At 40.8% G+C, this 23,023-nt stretch overlaps 3 protein-coding genes and 2 long non-coding RNA genes across 8 annotated transcripts in view; 3 read left to right on the top strand and 2 right to left on the bottom strand.

Moving 5' to 3' along the window:
* Nucleotides 1-856, bottom strand: part of ATP7B (ATPase copper transporting beta) — a 45,646-nt gene extending 44,790 nt beyond the window's left edge. Inside the window, exon 1 of one of the 2 annotated variants that reach the window (XM_015851867.2) lies at nt 681-856. The gene's annotated coding sequence lies outside the window, so the exon portion shown is untranslated. The remainder of the gene's footprint in view (nt 1-680) is intronic. The other variant, XM_015851870.2, reaches the window with a different exon arrangement.
* Nucleotides 857-979: 123 nt separating this feature from the next.
* On the top strand, nt 980-4,252 carry ALG11 (ALG11 alpha-1,2-mannosyltransferase). The gene is made up of 4 exons (XM_015851880.2): nt 980-1,055; nt 1,245-1,478; nt 2,057-2,988; nt 3,871-4,252. The coding sequence occupies exons 1-4, from the start codon at nt 1,018-1,020 to the stop codon at nt 4,140-4,142; spliced, it is 1,476 nt and encodes a 491-aa protein (XP_015707366.1). The 5' UTR covers nt 980-1,017; the 3' UTR covers nt 4,143-4,252.
* A 206-nt stretch (nt 4,253-4,458) lies between these two features.
* NEK5 (NIMA related kinase 5) lies at nt 4,459-22,952 on the bottom strand. 3 transcript variants are annotated; one of them, XM_015851871.2, is made up of 23 exons: nt 22,777-22,952; nt 21,331-21,471; nt 20,622-20,718; nt 19,682-19,779; nt 18,672-18,755; nt 18,494-18,564; nt 17,033-17,119; nt 16,176-16,230; nt 14,816-15,016; nt 14,645-14,717; nt 13,978-14,105; nt 11,826-12,025; nt 10,946-11,012; nt 10,494-10,613; nt 10,297-10,374; nt 10,097-10,201; nt 9,033-9,110; nt 8,163-8,231; nt 7,922-8,045; nt 7,614-7,745; nt 6,481-6,618; nt 5,656-5,743; nt 4,459-5,268 (listed from the first exon to the last, which is right to left on the bottom strand). In XM_015851871.2, exons 2-23 carry the CDS (start codon nt 21,445-21,447, stop codon nt 5,010-5,012), a joined length of 2,469 nt encoding a protein of 822 aa, XP_015707357.1. In that variant the 5' UTR covers nt 21,448-21,471; nt 22,777-22,952; the 3' UTR covers nt 4,459-5,009. The 3 variants fall into 3 exon arrangements, with proteins under 3 accessions (XP_015707357.1, XP_032298000.1, XP_032297999.1); XM_032442109.1 differs by lacking the exons at nt 20,622-20,718; nt 21,331-21,471; nt 22,777-22,952 and adding an exon at nt 20,474-20,582; XM_032442108.1 differs by lacking the exons at nt 20,622-20,718; nt 21,331-21,471; nt 22,777-22,952 and adding an exon at nt 20,467-20,553.
* On the top strand, nt 8,669-10,270 carry LOC116652766. Its single transcript, XR_004305956.1, has 2 exons — nt 8,669-8,822; nt 8,953-10,270. It is a non-coding gene; the product is annotated as an uncharacterized LOC116652766 (long non-coding RNA).
* Nucleotides 19,775-21,111, top strand: LOC116652767. Its single transcript, XR_004305957.1, has 2 exons — nt 19,775-20,560; nt 20,715-21,111. It is a non-coding gene; the product is annotated as an uncharacterized LOC116652767 (long non-coding RNA).
* Nucleotides 22,953-23,023: the final 71 nt, after the last annotated feature.

A 23,023-nucleotide genomic window follows, 5' to 3' on the forward strand; every position in this document is an offset into this window, starting at 1 on the left:
TCTCCAGTCTGGACTCTTAATAGCATTCTCACCGATGGAGTAGGAACATGACAGAGAGCTCAGCACTGCTCTGCTGAAGTTACTGGCAATATCTTAGACGCCTACGTAGAGTATCTTCTTCTACAGATGCATGAGAGTTACCTTATAGCTCTCTATAACTTCCTGAAGGGAGGTTGTAGTGAGCTGGGGGTTGGCCTCTTCTCTCGTGTAATCAGTGATAGAACTAGAGGGAATGGTTTTAAGCTGTGCCAGGGGAGATTCAGGCTGGACATTAGGAAGTATTACTTCTTGGAAAGGGTAGTCAGGCATTGGAATGCACTGCCCAGGGGGTGGTGGAGTCACCGACCATGGGAGTGTTCAAGAAACGTTTCGATGTTGTGTTGAGGCATATGATTTGGCTGGGAAGTATTGGTGATGGTTGGACTAGATAATCTTCTAGGTCTTTTCCAACCTTGATAATTCTGTGATTCTGTGATCCTATTGCTACACACCACTGAGGAGAGCCTGGCCTCACCCATTTACCAATCCACAGTCATTACTCTCCTCCTGCTCTCAGTGCTACAGAGACTTTGTCACTCTGTTTCGTGTTTAGCAATGGCCGAACTATAAAGGACCCAACACCATCTCATGCTAAGACCCAGGATAACCTTCACAAGCACCCCACCAACCTCTGAACTCACCAAGGGCTACGATATGAGACTGCTCTGGCCTCAATCATGCTGAAAGATCACAAGTCAGTGCATGATTTCCTCAGAAGACAGAATGGGGGAGGAAATAAAAGCAGGGGAGCAATGAGCAGACAGCCCACCGACATTCAATCCGATGACGGCGCACCCACCCCACCGCGCTCCCTCAGGTCTAGCCACGCCCACTCCTTCCTCCCGCCCATTCCTATCCCTGCCCATTTGCCCTCCCCGCCGTCCATCTCCGGCGAGAGCCAATGAGAGAGAGGCAATGACACATTGGTCCCGCCCCCCAAGCAACGGGCTCTTCCTGCTGGTAGAGGCGGAGTTCAAGATGGCGGCGGGCGGGCTGTGCCTGTGCGGGCTGCTCAGGTACGGGCGGAGGGCTGGGGGCGGCCAAGCTCCACACGGTCCTGCCCAGCCCCAGGAGATGGGGGGGAAACTGTAGCGCTTCGGAAGGCGGGACGGGCAGGAGCTGGGCTGAAGGAGGGCCCTGAACATCCTTTAGGAGCCTCTGTGCGCCCTGTGCTGTTCTGTGTTATAATTTCCTCCTCGTTTCAGGTTGCTGTGCTCGCTGCTGATCCCTGCGTTGATTCTGAGCGGAGTGCTGTGCGCCTGCCTGGCCGTCCTGCTGTGGGCAATTCGGCTGTGGATACAAGGAAGGAGAAAGCAGCAGAGCCCAGCAGGAAGGGATGGGAGGCGGCCGCTGCTGGTCGCGTTTTTCCATCCCTATTGCAATGCAGGTGGTGGAGGGGAGAGAGTCTTGTGGTGTGCCATAAGGACGCTCCAGAAGAAGTAAGCACGTCAGATGGTACTGTACTGCACTCTGTTTCTCATGATATCATATATGCAAATGATGACATTTTGCACATTGAAGTAGATGTCCTAGAATTACTCAGGTTGGAAAAGACCTTGAAGATCATCAAGTCCAACCGCAGCCTAACCAGAACCCTAACTCTAACAACCCTCTGCTAAATCATATCCCTGAGCACCACATCCAAACGGCTCTTAAACACAACCAGGGATGGCGATTCAACCACCTCCCTGGAGGTGCATTTTACTCATGCTGCGCACTGGATGGACATGTAATGTGCTGCAAGGCATTCCTGTGTCTCTTGATCAATACTGAGGTCCTTTTCTTTAAATAAGATTCTTGGTCCAAAGGGAAAGAGTTCATATAATCAATATAGTTGATTATTAATCAACTAATTGATCAACTATTTAGTTGATAGTTAATTATATGAAGTAAGTTGTTCCAAGGTAGGCCAGACACTGGGTTTCGAACATATGTTTTGGTAAATGATGAGTGGATAATATTTGAGTTTCATGCTGGAAAATGTGATGAGGATGAGTGAAATTCTCTTCTCTTCCAGGTATAAAAATATAACGTGTGTTGTTTACACTGGAGATAGAGATGCCACTGAAGAAGACATAGTAGAAGGTGCTTTCAGAAGATTCAACATTAAGTTAATTCATCCTGTGAAGTTTGTATTTCTGGAAAAGCGCTATCTTGTGGAAGCTTCTCTTTATCCCCACTTCACTTTGCTGGGACAAAGTTTAGGCTCTGTGTTTCTTGGTTGGGAAGCTCTTCTAAAGTGTGTTCCAGATATTTACATTGACTCGATGGGTTATGCTTTCACACTCCCCCTCTTTAAATATTTAGGAGGTTGTCGTGTTGGATGCTACGTCCATTATCCCACCATCAGCACCGACATGCTTTCTGTAGTTCGAAATCAGGATACCAGGTTTAACAATGCAGCCTTCATTACGAACAGCTCTCTCTTCAGCAAATTTAAACTTGTCTACTACTACTTGTTCGCCTTCATGTACGGATTGGTGGGTTCCTGCAGTGATGTGGTTATGGTCAATTCTTCCTGGACACTAAATCACATCCTTTCTCTCTGGAGAGCTGGGTCTTGCACTAGCGTTGTGTATCCACCATGTGATGTTCAGACCTTCTTGGATATCCCGCTGGAAGAGGAAAAAAAGAATACTGAGTATTCTATTGTTTCCATCAGCCAATTCAGGCCTGAAAAAGATCATCCTTTGCAAATCCGAGCCTTTGCTAAATTGCTGAAAGAGAAGAGACTGAGGCAGCAGCTCTCATTGAAGCTTATCTTAATTGGAGGCTGTCGGAACCAGCAAGATGAAGACCGCGTGAATAACCTTAAATGTCTTTGTGAAGAGCTTGGAATTAGTAACAATGTGATGTTCAGAATAAACATTCCCTTTGAGGAGTTAAAGAAACACCTGGCCGAGGCCACCATTGGCCTGCATACGATGTGGAATGAGCACTTTGGCATTGGTCAGTATCTCTTCTCAGGTTTCAGCTGCTTGTCGCAGTGATCAGAACACAGATGGGGAGGGCTTCACTTTGCGTTTAAGCCTCAGAGGTCTGCATGCCAAGCAGGTGCCCCAGTCCTGTTCTTGGTAATGGTGATCTAACAGAGCTAAAACCTTCAAGACGAGTTCAGATGACAGATGTCCAGGTGCTACAGTAGTGCAAGCTGGATTGCTGAATATAGCGATATTAGACATCACAGACTGCATTATGGGCATCCTCTATAGTCACTTAGACGGCAAGTGCCATCTGTCTAGGATGTCCTGCCTGACATTGGTGGCTTAATATGTGTCAGAGGTCTCTAGATGCTACTTCAGAGGTGAGTTTCTCAGAGACTGTCTTTTATTAATAAAACGCCACGTGAATGCCACTAGGCTCCCTAGGCCATCTCACTCCATTAGACGCCTGTGCTAACACAAGTCCTAAAATCAGTCACTGTGGTGTGAAACTGAATCTCAAAGAGGAGCCGAGACATAGTTTGCAGTGTGCTGTCATGCAGAATTAAGGTATTAGGCACAGTTTATTGGAATTAGTAGGGTCTGCCTGTCTTCCCTGAAAGGGAATGTAAGTTTGCCTGTGCCATATATCTACACTATGGTAAGTCTGAAGGCAAACAGCGGGATACTAAGCTTGGCTATAAAGTAACCAAATTAACATCATCAGACTGTATTAGAACCAGAGCTTATGAGGCCATTTACTCTGTATTTTTTGCACTTGTCTAAAACTCTAGTCTACACTAATTCATAATCCCAGGTGAATTTTATTGTGGTTTTAAATTTCTGGTGAACTATTGAAAGCCAAAGTATGTACTGCACACATTCATATCGTGTTTTCTGTCTTTTACAGGAGTGGTTGAATGTATGGCAGCTGGCACTGTTATCCTGGCTCACAATTCAGGAGGCCCTAAACTGGATATTGTGGTACCCTATGAAGGACGTATTACAGGCTTCCTAGCAGAGAATGAGGACAGTTATGTGGAGACGATGGCTTACATCTTTTCTATGTCTCCTGAGAAAAGGTTAGAGATCAGAGAAAGTGCTCGCCAGTCTGTGTGCAGGTTTTCTGACCAGCATTTTGAAGAGACATTCCTCTTATCCGTGGAGCCCTTATTTAAATAAATGTAATGTGAATAAAACTTTGAGTTTGACCCCACGTCACCTGTAAATACATGTAATTTATGGTCCCTTGCTCCCATTCAATAAAGAGATCTTTCTTTTTTCCGTCAGAATACATTTTATGTAATAGAGATAGTTTACTGGGAAAGAAATGCTCTCATATTTCTGATGCAAATTCTAAATTCCTAATGTGCAGAATCCTTCCTAGAACACTGTTTTATGTCATATATATATATATACACATATATACACACACATACATATACACATATATGTGTTTCTTCCATTGGTCAAGTTAATTATTTCAACAACATTAAAAGAAAAATTCAGTTATTTTTAATGAAGAAAAACATAAGCAGCTGTTTCTCATATAGTCTTGGTGAATTCATCACCTACAGCAGTTCCTCTAATACAGAATTTGCTAGCTTGCTTTTTTAGTGTCATAATTGTCAGTTCTTACATTAGCTCTTCCCTCGTGTCCTTTACAGTATTAGGTGGTATTTCTCTAGCTCTGTTCTACAGGAAGGTTTCCTGTTCCTAGGAAACAGGAGGGTCTAAATTAGAGGCCATAATTAGATAGTACACAAATACCAACCTCACAACTCTAAATATATATGACACTGAGAACTGAGTGAACCTTAGCTTAGATTAATCAAGAAAAGTGCATTACATTCTGGATTGGGATTTTTCAACACGTAGTAATCTAAAAAGTAGCCTGTTATTTTTTTTTCCTTTACAAAATGTCCAAAAACATTAACGCTGTTAAAAAGCAATCGATTTACCTGGAATTTATTGTCAGCTACCTGTTTTTTGTTTATTTTTTACTGATGTAGTTGGCATTTCCAGGACAATTTTGCTTTGAGTCAGAAGTCATCCTTGTGCCTCAGGTAGCTGCTGCTTGCTGTTTTCATTATTGGTATCTAAAGTAAGTGACCCGCGGTTACTTTCTAAATCATCATTAGATGTCTCAAGTAGTTTGCTAGTTAAGCATGTACTTTCTTCACGACTTGGATCTTCATGTTTTAAAAGCGCAGCAGACTCCATGCATCTCTCTGCTGAAGACGTTACCACTTCTTCCAAGGCTGCTTCCAGCTTGTGGCTCAGCTCATCTTCAGAGTCTTCAAAATTTCTGTAAATTAAGCAAGAAAATGTTATCCTTTAAGTGAGTTTTGTTACAAGTATTTCTGGTTTCAGTGCCTTTGAGGTTTTTTACAGTGCTTTGTAAAGAATATACAAGCTACACAGGAAACATAACTTGTTTCTTCACCTCTTTTTGTGAGATTTTTTGCTATCTAAGTGGGAACGAGCCATGTTAATACTTAGGCTAACATTTATAACCTCAGTGTTGGTATTTGAAAATAAATTACAGAGTTGAAAGTTCCATTAGCAGACTGTAAAACAAGTTTTCTTCAGTTATGTATTTAAAAGAACCGAGAAAAAGAGCTCCAGGCAATACATCCCGCCATCTCATGAACACTTCATTGTATGAATTTGATCTCTGATGTGCTTGACTTACGTGTCCTCATCATCTGATCTTGGCTCAAGTCTGCCTTCATCCACAGCAACACAGGAACACATTTCTGAATCGTCTTCCTTGCTTTCTTCTGAAGGCAACAAGGTTAATTTTTTTTATTTCCATATTAGCTAATTATAAATTTGCTTCTAAAATAATAGCAAATAATTAAATGCTTTGTTTTATTTATATATTTATTGAATTACAGCACTGCAAGTACTGTGTTTAACTGACTTCAGTTGTGGTGGCTACAGTAATGGGAGGACAGTTGGATGATCTTGTAGGTCCTTTCCAACCGTGTGATTCTATGATTCTTGATCACATGTTTTAGTCAGCAGTTTATAACTTTGGCTCAGTGGAATCTAGCACGTTTGCAGGCTGTAACTAAAGGACTATGAAGGGTAAATAAGAATGTAGATCCGACGCTAGGAGGTTAAGTGCCAAATACAACAGCCTCCATTTTCAGTGGAAAACTGAAACAGTTGCAGGGGTTATATCCAATTCCCCTATATCCAGGTTTGTGCTATCTCCCGTCTTGTTGGCGGTTGTACCTTAACCTCATCTGCCCAAGTGAATGAAGAATTATATATGAAGGGATAGCTGGTAAGCAGGTTTTCCCTGCTACTGAAAACATCTACATCCTGAAAGAGGCCTTGCACTGCTACAGGACAGAGCCAGTGCTGCTGGCAGAGGCTGCCTATGTTTTCCTCATTTGTCAACTGCTTCTAAATGTTCTGAACCTCCTGCTTCTTATCAAAAACCCTCTGCCAGTGGTTTAGTAACACACTGAAGAAAACCTTGTGTAATTTACAGTAACAGGCATCCTACCTATTTCCTCTTCAGGCTGGATGAAGGAATCATTACAGAGCTCTGCTTCTGCTAAGATGTTCAGGAGCGTCCCTGGAGCTGTTTGTTTCCACTGCTTCCTGTTTTCTGTGATGTCTTCAGGCAGAATAACACGGTCAGCTGAGGAATAGGAAGGTTCTCAGGTCACTAAATCATGCCTGTGGCTTGTCACTGCCTTTTGCTATAATTAAACTGATTTTGACACTGATTTCTTCCTTTTGTGCAACACGGGACTGTCTGGACTGTTTGTCACTAAAATGTTCTTAAAACCAGTATTGATGTTGAAGTAATAAGCATACTTGGCCTGGAATAGACAAATAGAGCTTTGCTGAGCAGTCCTTGTTCTCAGACTTGTTGTTTTGGAGCTGAAAAAGCTTCCAAGAAGTTCCTGTTTCTCGTTCCCTGTGCCCATCACCTAAGGCACAATGAACAAGAAGTGGCATCCTAACAACATTCTGCTTTGTCTTGACTATCCATGCAAACTCTTCAGGTTGTTTCCATGTATCTGGGGCATTAGGAGACTGCAAGAATGCTAGAAGAGTCCTTTGTTTACAGCAACCAGTCACTGGAGTTACCTTTCTGCCTGGGAATATATGCACTGGTACTGCAAGAAAGCAAGCAAATCACCTCTTCAGAAAAGGAACACCACCACAATGACATCTGTGTAGGTTGCACAAGGATGCGCTTGTGATGTGTATTAACATGAGTTTGTGGCATGTGAAACCAGAACACCACCACACTCTTGGATGACTTTGGCCACAGACTGACAGAGTTCTGTTGTATTATCAGCTCAAGGCCTAAGAAAGCTCTGTGGATTCACTGAAGACTGGCAGCGAATTACTCAGGTCACAGAGTGATTATTCCTAAAACTGTGCTCTTTCTATTTATGAGCAGCAAAAGATGATTGCAATATCAGAGGGGAAAGCAATTCTTCCATTCTGTGGTTTAACACATCATATAATCTCAACTAATACAAAGTCCTACCAATTAAAAGCCTGTTGGATCATGTGAATGTTCTGCTATGGAATAGTTTGCAGAGGTATTTAAGTAAATAGTCTGGCTGAATTTCAGTAGCTCCTCATTTTAACTCACTGGAAAACATGAAACTTTCTTACAGTGTTCATTTTCAGCTATCGTAGTACATACAGATGAAGTATCAGCATTGGCTAAAAAATGCAGTAGTGTCTGGGGTGTTCCAGCTTGCCAATGCTTTCTTTTTTTCTCTGTATCACCTGCATCACTGGACACTAGAGAGAAGAAAAAGAGGAAGAAGTTGCTTCATTTTTAAATAGATTTCAGAGGGAATGTAACATCCATAATGGTATAAAATATTAAAGTGAGAGTGAAACATCAGGTAAACTTGTTATAGCTTGCAGTTACTGAACTTACCTAGCTCATAGTATTGAATTTCCCTATGAAATACCTGCTTGGTATCCAGATGGTTCTCCCAAAGAATTGTCCACAGGACCTTCATAAACTTCCAACAATTTGTCTTCCAGATTCTCACCATCCACAAAAGTTAAGAACTCACTGAGTTTATCCTGAACCTGGAAAAAGCCAAGGGAGAGAATGATGGTAATGAAAACACTGAACCTTAGATAATGGAGCTACTGACATCGTTCCAGATTACAAATGTAAGTGCTATGAGTATAACTGAACCCTACCTCTGCTTCTTGAATGCTGTTTTCCTCAGGAACGCACTTATCTAAATTAATTTCAAATTTTACTCCTCCCTAAAGAAAATTCAGACACTTCATTAAAATACACAATTAAAGTTACATGGTTTATACAGAACTACAAACTTGAAAACAATTCTTCTGTTAAAAATCACTTCTGTTTAGCAGCATTTTTCTTCTGCTTAACAGGACTGAATAAGACCAAACAGATTGTTCTAAAGAGCAGTTTATGGATATTTCCAAATGACCGTGTTCAGTACAGAAGGACAGAATATCACTGATTTAAAGAAAAAGCTGTCTTAAATAATCATTTAATTCAAATACTTGTAATACACTGAGTTGGTTCTGAGAATCATAGAATCACAAGGTTGGAAAGGACCTATAAGATCATCTAGTCCAACCGTCCTCCCTTTACCATACCTACAGAAAACCCCTAACCCAGATCTCCTAGCTCCCTATCCAGATGCTTCTTGAACACTGCCAGGGATGGAGACTCCACCACCTCCCTGGGCAGCCATTCCAGTGCCTGACCACTCTCTGAGAAGAAAAGTTCCTTTGTATGTCAAGTCTAAACCTCTTCTGATACAACTTGTGGCCAGACAAGCAGCTTGATATAAAGATGAGCAAACGGGGACTGATTTCTACCTGGTAAGATTTAAATGGGGTCTCCCTCAAAAGAGCTGAAAAGCTCGGCCATTCGTTTCTTAGTCGTTCTATCTTGTCACAGAAACTTAGCGAATGGTTCTCTTAACTGATTCTCAAATACCTTGGTTTCCAGAGCTACCACGGCATAACAGAATCATTTGACTCATACAGCTTTAAGAATAAAATGGCAAAACAAACAGTAAGTACAGATACCTTTCTGCTGTATTTCATTAGATTTTTTTGGCGTTGCCCGTCCTGGAGTCTGACCTGTTTAAAGTTTTCTTCTGTGTCCTGGAAGGAGAGAAAAACAGCAACTGTAAAGTAATAATTTGGAAGCAGAATATGTATATTACCTTCTGCAAAAAGACTTGTTTTAGTAAATAAATCTAGTCACCGATTTCTTTGTATATTTATCTGTAAGGACATTCCATTCATTGCCTAATTTCTTCCTGGCAGACTTTGGATATGATGAAAATCAATATTATAACTGGAACCTGTACCTGTACAAAGTCTAGTCAGTTTTCCTGTTATCTTGTTTTCTGGTAATACCTAAATGCTATTTTATTATCCCTTTGCATATTCCTATATCCTGTGTTAGAACATGTCTCATTAGCCATCAGTTTGTGCTCTGATATGACAAGTTCATGCCTTCCTATGTTTCACTAATGAAATTACTGCTGCGGAACTACATGTGGTCTGGAAACTTCATCTGGTTTTCATCACATCCCAATTCTGAAGCTCCATTCCAGTGGCTGTTTTGGTAGTATTTGATGAGAAAGAAGTGGTGATTTCCTGTAAATGGAAATATTTGGCTCCGCTTCTTACTTTCACCACTCCCAAATTTCTGTTCAGGTAAGAAATCCACATAAAACTGGATTGTAACTTACTCTCCAAGCGAGAAAGTCCTTACAAGTGTACTCATGTTCTACTTTGAGCTCTTATTTAACACATCTTCTGTACAGAATTCTAATGAAGATTTACACTGTGAGTGGCTTCCTCTTTCCTCCACTCAGAAAGGAAAGAGAAGAGTCCACAAAAAGAAATGAGGTAAAAGTAGCTTTGCATAATTAAGTGGGGGAAAAAAAATTAGAACCCAAATTAGAACTCATCCAAATAAGCTTTCCGGGCTGTTCATGAAGAGAACCAAGGGGTATTTTCATATGCGATACAAACATCAGTTAAGATTTAGGCTTTACATTTTTTTGTAACTGTCCCAGAGAGTGAATGAAAGAACACGAATAAAAGTCCTGCACAGACTATACCTCATATACTCATACCTCAAGTGATTCTCCTCTTATTCCAGCTGTATCTATGTTTTCAGACTGGTCTTCAGCTTTCCCTTGACTCACCAGAAAGGTTTTATCTGGTATTTTTTGATTCTCCTATGGAATATGTTTATATTTTGATTAATAATTAAGTGAATTACATTAAAATAGGAAAAGGAAATATGACTGCATGTATGTTTGAGCTTTGTTACCTGGTGTACTCTTGCTCTGAATTCTCTCATATTGCTGTGGTATTCTTCACGAATTTTCTGTAATTGTTTTAGGTACTCCTATTAAGTTAGAATGCACATTTATTAGAAAGGCACAGCAAAACAGCAATATAAAGAATACCATTGTTGAAGAGTGTAAGAAAACGCCTTTAGGCAACTAAGAAAAATATCTTCTTTACCTGTTCTTTCATCTCATTCCTTCTAGACACGTCCTGCTGATGCATTTTGAAATGCTCCTCATTTATTTTTTGCATCTGCATTTGGTCATGATATGGGTCAGCAGAGGATGGCCGCAGTCCCTGTGGAGGCACAAATCCCATAGCAAATGATTTTTCACTTAGAATCCTTCCTTCAGTGCTCACTCAGTTCACTTTCCCTCTTTTACTGAGGTGTGCAGTAAGGCAAGTGTGTGTTTTTGGAAGTAAGAGTCATAATAGAATTTTTCACTGTTTCAGTTTTATATTAAAAATTAAACCTCAAGATGACCATCATAGAGCAGATCAACAACATTGCTAGAGCAGAACTTCCTACCTGTCACTGTTACAGTCTGCTGGAAAGACATCAGTACATCTTTAGGATTTTCATTCAGATTTTCTCGCAGATTTTATTCTGTGATTCAGTATTTACTCACCAGCTGTTTTTCCACTTTAATCTTGTACTGCTGGGCTTCAAAGCGCCTTTGAAGGTATTCTGAAGGCCTGAGAGAAGAAAGTAATGTTCATAGCTTGCATTTTATTTCACAGATTTTATCTTTTGCACAAACAATACTCTGCCAGCTCTGTTTGTACAACATGAATGTATATGTATGGATAAAATATGTATAATAGCAAAAAGAAAATGTAAGTTCTTTGGGCAGTACTATTTCTTATTATTTTAGTTATATTAGCCTTCTGAAGTATCTCTTCACCTTCATAAATGGCATGTGAAAATGTTAGTGCAAATAAAGTCATTTTTCCTGATCTTCAAAATAAGCGGTCAATCATGGAATGGACAGGCATTCTCAAAAGAAAAGGTTTCCACCTCTGCTTTATAAAAGAAAGGCTTTGAAATCCACAGACTGCTGAAGAGCAGGACTTTGCATCTAAAACCAAAATATAGGCTCTGTATAAAAAACAACATTTGCATGGCTTGTCTCCCACTCTGTCCCTTCAAGTACAGAAAGGATTTTGCTCGTTAGATCTTTTTGTTTCTGATGGGAAGAAGAGACAAAGTTTATCTTTGATATGGTCAGAAGGTCTACAGAAAGGTTGTGCTTTACTCTTCACCCAGTGAAACGTGGGAGGCATTTTGATAATGACATTTCAAATATCAGGGCAATACATTCAATAGGAACTTGTGGATTGAGAAGAGCAGGAGTTACAATGTTGTACAATTAGCTTATGCAAAAATTATCAAAGACCAAGCAGAGAAGGAATGATTACATAAGCCATAATGAAAGTGCTACCTAAAGAAGAAGGCTGATTACTCAAAATAATGAGGGACACTACTAGTAAATAGTGAGAAAGGTTTACCATTCAGGTGGGGGGAGTGGAGGTGCAATTTGTCCTTTTAGTTTATAGTATTCCTCTGCTCTTTGGCTGATGTAAGAAAGGTCATAACATGCATTAATTTTCCTTTGCAAATTGTCGAGTTTATCATAGTAATGACCATAACGGCCATGTGCTCTCACATTATCTGGCCTTTCTGCCATCTTAACTCTGGAACTGTGTGGCTGAAAATATAATAAAGGATGTTAATTTAACTGTTTTCATTTCTACCAATACTAGTTTGAACTATTTCCTATCCTCCCCATTCTAAGTTGCATTTTAATACAGCCTGTTTACAGTATAGTTAGTGTAAGTTCTCAAAATCATTTCACAAACATCCTAACTTGTTACATACAGGGTGTATGCAGGTATTGCTGCCCAGGGATTGTTGTGGTTGTGGATGCCCTGTCCTTGGAGGTGTTCAAGGCCAGGTTGGATGGGGCCTTGGGCAACCTGATTTAGTAAATCTGGAAGTTTGATGGCCCTGCCAGGCAAAGGGGTTGGAACTTCATGATCCTTGAGGTCCCTTCCAACCTGGGTCATTCTGTGATTCTGTATGTAATCTTACTGTCCTCTTTTCCCTGCTCCATGATCAGACAGCAGCCCATGTTGTTGTGTGAGTCAAGGCTTTGTGCTCTGCAATTTTGTTGCCCTTGAGCCACACCACTGTTCTGAGTCCAGAGCACTGAGATAATTCCAGGAGTCTTATGTTGACATGTGACAGCAGCGGGAACATGGGACATAGTTTGGGGCAGTACACACACAGACTAATGCTGTCTGGGGAGCACTGTGCTGCTCATGTCAGCATCTCTTTGATTATCTGCCTGTGGGAGTTAGCTTCTCATTTCTCAAAGTCCTTACTGTGATGCAACATCCCTGTATCTCTAATTTGCAACAAGACTGCCTTTTCCATCTCATAAGAGCAACAAAGAGAAAGGTCACATGCTGCTGCACGATATAAAAGAAGTGTAACAAGACATCAGTGAACTTTTCCACAGCGGGAGACTAACAACCATCACATGGTGTATGAGAAAAATGCTGAAAATCAAAAAGCATCTCAGGGTCCCCTACTCAGCCAGTAAATGCGTTATCTGTTCCTCCCTGTTCTGCACCTCTCCCCTCAGCATAGTGCAGATTAGTGCACAGTGTAGATTCATGTCTATATAAGAAAAATTTTCCACTGCCAATAATATTCCTAAGAATGAGGTAACTTCTGAAAGTGCACAAATTGTGCCTCATTGTACGACATTTTAGAGTATGGTGTCCACAAGTATGGCAATCTAACGCAAGAGGAAAATCAAATCAGACCATCTAAATAAGAAGACTGGGAGCTGTGAACAGTGAAGCAGATGCCTGGTGACAAGGGACACAAAAAGGGCTGAAGTACTGAATCCCTTCTTTGTCTCAGACTTCAGCACGGCTTTAAGGAATCCCAGGGCCTTCTGACCAGGGAGAGAGTTTGGAGCAAGGGAGACATACCCTTGGTGGAAGAGGATCAGGCTAGAGAACACTTAAGCAAACTGAACATAGATGAGACCATACGTGAGAGGTGTCTGAGGACTGAAGGAAAGCAGACATCATTCCTATAGTGAAAAAAAGCAGGAAGAAAGGGAACTCAGGCCAGGCAGCCCCACCTTGATGCCTGTCAAGGTGACGCATCAACTTATCCTGGAAATCATTTGCAGACACAATAAAAGATAAGAAGATGATCAGGAGTAGTCAGTATGAATTTACAAAGGGAAGGACACACTTGACTGACCTTATAACCATCTTCAATGAAATGACTGGCTTGGTAAACAAAAGGAGAGTAGTGGCTATTGCCTACCTTGACTTTAGAATAGCTTTTGGTACTGCCTCCCAGAACATCTTCAAAGAGATGCTGATCAAGAACGGACTGGAGGAGTAGTGAGGTAGATTGAAAACTGGCTGAACTCAGAGCTGATCATGCTCCATAGCTGGATGCCACTAGCCAGCAAGGTACCCCAGGAGTCAATAATGGGCCTGATAGAGCTTAACATCTTTTGGATGATGGGTGCAGGCATTAGGTTGAATTTAATTGGACCTCTAAAGGACCTCTTCTAACAGGAGCTTATCTTCTAAGATAATTAAATGTTATGAGAACGTGGATGCAAAGTACCTGAAGCTGTTGCCCTCTTGAAGGTTTCCATTCATTTCTTTGAAATAATTCCTGTGTTGTGACAGGTACCACCATTCCAGGTTCTGGTAGAATTTGGTCCTGGACTCTCCTTCTTTGCAGCTTACAAGCTTTTTAAAAATAAAATATTAAAAGGTTACTTCCTTTCCTTTATACATAATGCAGTGGCAAACCATAGTAGGGTGTATAAACCCAACACTGACAGGCTGAATTAATAAACACTCCTTACATCCTTCCATCATAGAATCATATTTCATCATACCTCACAGTACTTTGCCTTTCATTCTTAGAATGACATGTTTTAAAACATTCTGATTTGTCACACTCACGTAGAGTTTACTACTCAGTTTTGCAAAGTAGTACACTAAATAAAAGGGAGACCTCTGTAAACCAGAACCACATGGCAGCTTTTCTAGCTGAGTGGTGCAAATGTTCTGTGGTCTCTTTTCCTGAACAGGTAGGATAGTGATGCACTGCCTAGGGTGAATGTTTCTGTTATTTCAGTTATCTCCTTGTATTATTTTCAGATTTGGCTGAAACTGTCATATCCAAATGTGCAAAGAGACTGCTGGTGAATATTATCACCATCAACTATATCATAACTAACAAACACAAGTGTAGAACCAATGTTAAATAACATTATCATTACCTGGCGCCAGGTTTGTTTCAGGAAGTGCTCCTGAAGGCTTTCTCCTATGTAACACAGTGTGACTGAGTTCTTCCTGTGTTAATAGTAAGCAATATCAGTATCTGACAGAACTGCTTTATACTGCTATAATACACATTTTCCTCTTGGCAAGCAGCAGTACAAGGTACTCACTTCAGGGGGCAAATGTTTGAGAACAAGCTTCCTCAAGAAGGGCTTCCTTAATATAGAATTGATAGATGGTCGATCTCTCGGAGATGTTTTAAACAACTGGGAAATCAACATCCTCAGATCATATGAATAGTTGGGAGACACTGGGTGAAAATATCCTCTGCAGATCTTCAGCACCAGCTGGTGCAAACTATTGCCTTCAAACTTAATCAGTGAAAGACATAAAAAAGTGACAGTAAGTGCTGCTGGTTGGAAGTGATGAATTAGACAGATTCACTGAATCATAACGGTTGGAAAAGACCTCTAAGATCATCTAGTCCAACCATCCACCTACTGCCAGTGCTGCCCATTAAACCACATTCCTTAACATCACAGCTACATGTTTCTTGAACATCTCCAGGGACGATGACACAAGCACCACCCTGGGCAGCCCATTTCAGTGCCTGACCACTCTTTCAAAGAGGAACTTCTCCCTAACACCCAACCTGAACTTCTGGTGAAATTTGAGGCTATTCTCTGTTGCCCCATTGCCGATATCTCAACATGACAAAAGGCACTTGCTGACAGAAGCTCCGTCCTATGCAGTCTCTTCAGAAATCATTTCTCATCACCTATAGTTTGCTGAAGAAAAATTAACATAGCCACTTTCTTGATGTATTTTCTGGTTATGTTTTCCTTGTTTCGGCTGCATGACTCAGGAGGTGTGAGAGATTTGGTGTCTGGAAGAGGTTTTTCAAATTCTTCTGTTATACAGAAACACAGACACAATTTTTCCAGAAATATACAAAAGTGATTTTGCCAAAAGCTGTTAAGCACAGACCTGCACACATACTGTCTTCACAGCATTCAACTTCAAAGCCTCAGTTCACACAACTTACCCTCTGTGTTCTGTGTTCTTAGAAACCAAGATACAACCTGATTTTTCATTACCAAGTTTAGGTTGGATATTAGGAAACACTTCTTTACAGAAAGGGTAGTTAAGTACTGGAATAGGCTGCCAGGGAGGTGGTTGAATCGCCATCCCTGGATGTGTTTAAGAGCCGTTTGGATGTGGTGCTCAGGGATATGATTTAGCAGAGGGTTGTTAGAGTTAGGGTACTATGGTTAGGCTGTGGTTGGACTTGATGATCTTCAAGGTCTTTTCCAACCAGGGTAAGTCTATGACTCTATGATTACTCAGCTGACTCAATTGCAATATACTGTTTTTCCATATGCACAAAATAGACACAATACAAAAAATTAAACACTGTCATGCCTTAATATGAATTCTAGTAGTTTATTAATACTGTTAATACTACAAGTTTTCTCGGCTGTCTACTTTCTTTTTAATAATATGATACTCATCTAATTATAAGGTACTTACAGGATGTTTCAGTGCACATAGCTCATAAAGCACACAGCCAAGAGACCACACATCTCTGTGAAGAAAAAGAATTAAAGTTCCAGGAAAAGCCAATAATATTTATTTACATGTAATCAGTATTTCTTTTCAGCTCTCAAATTTATTAAATTGTATAATAAAAAACAACAGCTTGGGTTGGAAGGGACCTGAAAATCATCACCTTTGCCAACATAGAGTTGGCAACATGAGCATAGATCCATTCTCCTTCTCCTGCTCAGATCCCAGTCTCCAACTGGGAGGACTGAGGAGAACACTACCTGTGCTCCCAATCCCTTCAACATCTTCCCAAGGGATGTAAAGTCTTTTTTTATATTTTTTTAATTTCCTGGTTGCAGTCTCATGCAACCCAGCTTGAGTGACCAGGGAGGGATAGCAGTCAGCTGGCTTTATCATACCTGATAGTCTCTTCTTGATGTCCTGAATGCAGGCCCCCAGCAGGCAGCAAACCTCTCTAGAGAGATTATCTGGGCCCAATACTTACTAGCATTATTCCGTCAGACATTAGTACTGGTGCACCTTTTGCTTCTTCTTAAGATGCCTTGAAAATATAAACCTTAAATTTGTTTTTTTAATTATAGCACCAATGTTTCTATGGTATCTAACCAGGTACTACCCTTTATCATTGGAAAAGGCACACGATATAAACTATGTCTGCTTAATATTCCTAGCAAGACTGAAGAGCAAAGCTATCTCTTAGCTGACACGTGAAATTCCTGGTGTCCTGCAGAAACACTAATTTAAACCACAATATGATGAAAATAAGTTATCTTGTGGCTGCACACCCCCATGCACAAAGCATATGAAGAAAACAGACTTACGTTTTATTGTTATATGGTCGATTTTCACAGATCTCCGGTGACAGATAATAGGGGGTCCCTACACACGTATAGGCAAACTCTGCAGTGCTAATAAAACACAATAAACAAAAAGGCTTATACACTGAAAAAAAGTCTGCAAGCAATTGAGTCAGGCTCCATGGAGCATCTAATAGTTGCTTGTCTTTCCCCTCCCCCCCTTTTTATCAGCATTGTAATCAACATTTTTAAGGAACTGTTATCATTAGCATAGAATTCAGAAAGCCATCAACCACACAACAAAGTATAAGAAGTCTCTGACATACTCATTCAAGTAAGAGTATTTTAAGTGGTAGTCAGTCATGCAAGTAAGATACAGAGGAAGGAGGAAGTGTTGTTCAGAAACTAAAGCAGAAGTAAGTGAATTCTGTTTCCATCTTTGCTGCTGACTTGTCATGCAGGTATTTAGCCAAATAACACCACTTGGATTCATTTCACTTGCTTTTAGATATCTAATCTGTGGGGGTCATCAAGAGTCATTGGGAAAGTCAGAAGGTACTCATGAAGTGTGATTCCTCTCACTGTATATATATACTAGGTGTCAATAAAAGTTGGAAGTGACACTCTTTAGAGAGAATATGAGTTCTGAGTGCCAGAGGTGGCAAGGACACTGAACTGAAAGTAAAATATTGGACACTATCTGGTGGTTGAAAGTGGAGAATGGAGATGAAAATGCCTTTGTGTATCACAGATGAGGGGGAGAAAAGAGGCTGAGAATTTTAATTCACTTGTTATATGAGAAAAACTGCTATAGAGCCCCAAATATTTTCATCCCTATAGTCCTTGATGCCTATTCAGTACTCCAGTTCTGGAGTTTACTTTCTATCCACTGTGTAGAACCAATCCTCAAGGCCGGTACCCTCAGAACACTTCTGAAGGTAGGCATTTTCTGCACTACTATTTTGCATGTGGAGAGTTGAGGTTTTGCCAGTGGGTATGTGCTTCAAAAAGGGACACACCACAAAGGTATTAGTGCTGGCGGAAACTTCAGCTAAAATAATGGCATGGTATATCCCTGGAGATGAGGAGGCTTAGATTAAGATACTATCAAAATAAGTTCATCCAGAATATCATTACAGAATCACAGAATGATCCAGGTTGGAAGGGACCTCAAGGATCATGTAGTTCCAACCCCCCTGCCTAGCAGGGCCACCAAACATACGCCTTTACTAGATCATTATGTCAGTTCCACAAGGAATAGAGAAAGACTGAGGCTTCTCCACTCCATGTAGCATAGGGTGAGAAACAGCCTATAACGAGAGTTATAAGGAGCTGTGGTTTCAAGCAGTATGACACATTTCAGGATAATGGTTTCCCATATAGTGACAGACTTCATATTCTAAACCAAGCACAGTACACAGACAATTTTCACATCCAGTTTGCGTTCTAAACATTCACCACATACAAAGTGTAAGAGGTACTTACTCGTTCAACTGTCTTGCTATGCCAAAGTCTCCAAGCTTTGCTACCTTCCCATTACTACTAAGAAAAATGTTCTGAAAAAGAAGAAGAAACTGATATGCAAAAATGAAACCTAGCAGAGCTTCTTGAGCGTATTTTTCATAAGATAAAATCATTCCTTGTCCCATCTCACTTTTACTACCTGCGATTTTATATCTCTGTGTAAAATCTTTCTGTCATGGATATGCTTCAAACCCAAGGAGATCTGTACAAACCAACTCAAAATCTGCAGTAAAAGATAAAAGGATAGATATCTGTAAATTTGTGTGGATGAAATATATGCAACAAAGATAACAAAAAAATTTAAAATACAAAGAGAACAGATGATATAAAATAGTAAGAAATAATATTTTCAAAGGACTAAAATTAATGTCATAGACTTTTCTTTTCCTTTTTCAGTGCTATCAAGAGACATATATAAATACCTGCTCCCACTTTCTTTAACACAGTCAAGTTTTCATTGACTGTGATAAGACTATCACTTAAGCATGGACTGAATAATCATGTCAAAGGAGAGTAAGAAGACTGGATCTTTATTAAGAAATGAGTTAGCAATAGCAACTAAGGCAGAATTGGGCAGTGTCTTCCTAATACTCAGCAGTGGATGCCATACCATGTATTTATAATACTTGTAATTGTACCAAATGTGGTCAGAAGAAAAAGGAACAGAGGGAGCGGGTCTGAAATGTGGTTAGAAAACAGAGCTATGAATGGTCTTGGTTATTAAGTAATCACCCAGGTTTATCCTTAACCCCATATAGTTCTTAAGTATATATCTAACTTCAGATATACATGGGTTTAATTGAATAAGAGCCACTGGATTTAATTCAGAAGCAAAAGTAAGACTTGCTTACATGTTTCTCTCTTCAGGAAAACTGAAGGTCATGGAAGACTTTAATTCAGTTTTTATCATCTTTTATCTAGGAATGCTTCTTGTTTCACAGGTGATTCCCTGAGCAGAGCTGATACAATAAATAGATAAATACTACACTAGGGAGTTCCTCTTTTCCAGCTTAAGCAAGAAGTAATGTCATAAAATTTAGAGTAAATTTCTGCTAACAGGTTAGATATGTCTTATGAAACAATTGCTAGGACTGGACAATTCAAACAACATTTAAGATATGTCCTTTGCTCTAAGTTAACTTGTTTCACCTGGTCCTCCTCAAACAGCACTCCATGCTGCATAATTATCCTCTTCATTAAATCTCCACCATCGCAGTATTCCATCACAATATACAGCTTGTTCTCTTCTGAAAGGAAAAGTATATATTTTTTCCTTTATTGCTCATTAATGCAGCAATAAACTATTCACATTTTATACAGTCTATTAAGAGAGTTAATCCTCTACCTACTCTTCCATTTCAAAGAGTAACTGATAAAACACTGATCCCTCCAGTGCCACTTGATGCAAAAGTAAGAAAGAAACAAACATCTATTTCAATGGAGATTCACCAATATATTAAATACATGAGATAGACCTCAAGAGACCACACTGATAGAAAGAAACCAGATCTTCTTACAGATATTCTTAATTTCCCAATAATAATTAAGTATGCAGTCAGTATCACCTGAAACATACATTAACTGCATGCTCCCTATAGACACCAGCCTTCACTTTTCTTTACAGGCCAGCATCAACCTCTGTCTGAAAGCCACTCTGCTCTCTCTTTCAGTCCCAAATTCTAAGCCAAAACTTTTCTTCAAGTCCAGGGATACTTCAGAATGTGGTTCAAGTCAAAGGCCCATGGGACAATATATCCTGCCACACTCAAGAGCTCTCTTCTTCTATTGAAGCTCCCAGGAAAGCCTGACAGAACCCTGGACCTCTCCTGAAGGTCAAGACTAAAGTTCGGCTGAAGCAACACAGAGATCCCAGGATCTTACATTTGATCCTTATGTCCCACCCACTCAGTGAAGAAAGAAAGCGGTGACCAAACCTGACACCTTGTGATCATTTTTAGCAGCTGGGAGTGGTCCCTACTGATAAATACAGTGTTGGGGCCACGCTTCACATCAGTCAGTAAGAACAAGGTAGGCTTTGCTGCCTTTCACTCCTACGGTCACAAATAAAACAGAAACGTTAGAAGTAAACCTTGCAAAGAAGCATAGAAGGCTACTATATTTGCATGCTTCATCTTGGCCAGAAGAATGACTTCTTTCTGAGAGGCTTCTTTTTCTTTCACAGGCATCTACAAAGAATGAAGAAACCATACGCTAGCAGTGATTTACTTAACTGTTTCCAAAAGTAGTTATGTTGGTGTCAAACTATTCCTACCAATACAGACAGACTGTGGATGGCAACTACAGAATGGACATTTTGAGTTAGACGTGACGAATCAAACGGCCACACACAATAAATGAGAACTGGAAAGACTCTGTTGTAAATTAATTGTGTTTGAAAACATGGATGTGAAAGAAAAAAAGAAAGGAAATGGAAAGGTTTATAGAAATGCATCACAAAATTGTGCCTTGTTAATTCATTAGCAATATTTCATTGCAGCTGAATCATCCGCTATAAAAGTTAAATCAGGTAGTACAATGCTGAGTAGGTACAGATTTGAAAAAAAAAACAAAAAAAAAAACCAGTGAAAAACAAAGTGTTAATGCCAAAATATGGATTTATTCTACCTTTAATATCACTAAAATGGCAGTCAAAGAGTACAGAGTCCAAAAAGTTCAACTCTACCCCTATCAAGAACTACAAACGTGGTAAGACTTCACCCAAGTACATAGGCCAGCAGAATGCAGTCATCACAATCTGGTAAATAACTATAGTCATCATCCAGGTTTGGTTGTTTTACCTTAGTTAAATCGATCTCTTTGATAACACATTGCTCATCATCCGCTTTTGCTTTTGCCAAGAATATTTTGCCGAAAGATCCTTCTCCAATTTTTTTAAGGATTTCATATCTATCCATGAAGGCTCCGTTTTAAAGCAGCAGCTAGAAACAAAATAAATGAACACCAAAGTTACTATTGCATGTAGTCACTGCTGTAACATCTGAGTTTGGACTGCCAAAATAGAGGCTGTCTTGCAATACTGGAACTTTCTGCATGTTTCTGTTATATTTTTATTACTACTGCTGATGCTTCCTCGAACCATTAGCTTCCTGGAAGCCTGAAAGTTAGTGTGGGCCTGTACTTTCAATAAGCACCAAATAAAGGAAAGCTTGAAACACAGAATCATAGGATCATTAAGGCTGGAAAAAGACCACTAAGATCATCTGGTCCAAACATCTGTCCATCCCCGCCGTGCCCAGTGTCCCTCAGTGCCATATCCACATGTTTCATGAACACCTAAAGGGATGGTGATTCCACCACCTACCTGGGCAGTTTGCTTCAATGCATCACCACTCTTTCTGAGAAGTTCTTTCAAATATCCAACCTGAAACTTTGCTGGTGCAACTTGAGGCATATTGCTAGTTACACAGGAAAACAGACTGACTCCCACCTCACCACAACCTCTTTGTAGGCAGCTGTAGAGAGCAATAAGGTCTCCCCAGAGCCTCTTTTCATCCAGACTCAACAATCCCAGTTCCCTCAGCTACTCCCCACAAGACTTGCTTTTCAGACCCTTCATAGCTTCATTGCTCTTCTCTGGACATGCTCCATGGCCTCAATATCTTTCTTGCATTGAGTGGTCCAAAACTGAACACAGTATGCAGAGAACAGATTTAGACTAGACATTAAGAGGCAAGACTTTAAAAGAAAGAAAGAAAAGGCAGCATAAAGTACGACATACTGATGATTTGGGAGTTTGACACTGTTTAGAGGTAACCAATACTGCAACTTGTTCTTCAATGGGCAAAATAAACAGACTGCTTGTTGATTTAGTTTACACCCCTGGCAGTGACGGCCAAAGGCATTTGCAACCCATGTGCAAGCAAACTTGGACAGCTAACAGGCACACATGCCTTGAAGTTGTATTTATTAGTTGGACTAAGAGTTACCATGGGAGATTTGCACATACAACCATGTTGTCCCTGTCAGGAATAGCAGGCAGCTCCCTCGGCCTGTGGGGCCCTCACACCCACTCGCAATGCCTCCCACTCCCCCCAGGGCCACCCCTCTGCGGGCTGAGGCCCCAGGCAGGCACTGACGGCAGCACCAGCGGGCATGGTTCCCCCACCGCTCCCTCCCGTTCTCTGTGGCACCGTGTCGTCATGGCGATGGGCCGCGCCGACCGGGTCCCCCTGCCCCGGGCCTCCCCCAGCTGCCCGGCTCGGCCCGAACAGTGGACCCGGTACCTGCGTGCGCCCAGCCGGCTCCGGAGCCCCGCGGCCAGGAGGAGGAGGAGGAGGAGGGAGTAGAGGAGGAGGAGACTTCCAGGTAGGCCTGGAGCCGCGGGCTGTGCCCTCGGAGCGGCTTCGAGTTCCAACTCGAGCTGACAATACCGGTAACGCTTTCACAGCGTTAGTTTGTTTCTATATCAAAATAGGAAAGAGCATATGGCGTACATAAAATTCTGGTCGTGGAGGTAATTAAGGCAATAAA

Source organism: Coturnix japonica, chromosome 1 (assembly GCF_001577835.2).
Source record: "Coturnix japonica isolate 7356 chromosome 1, Coturnix japonica 2.1, whole genome shotgun sequence".
Lineage (NCBI taxonomy): Eukaryota > Metazoa > Chordata > Aves > Galliformes > Phasianidae > Coturnix > Coturnix japonica.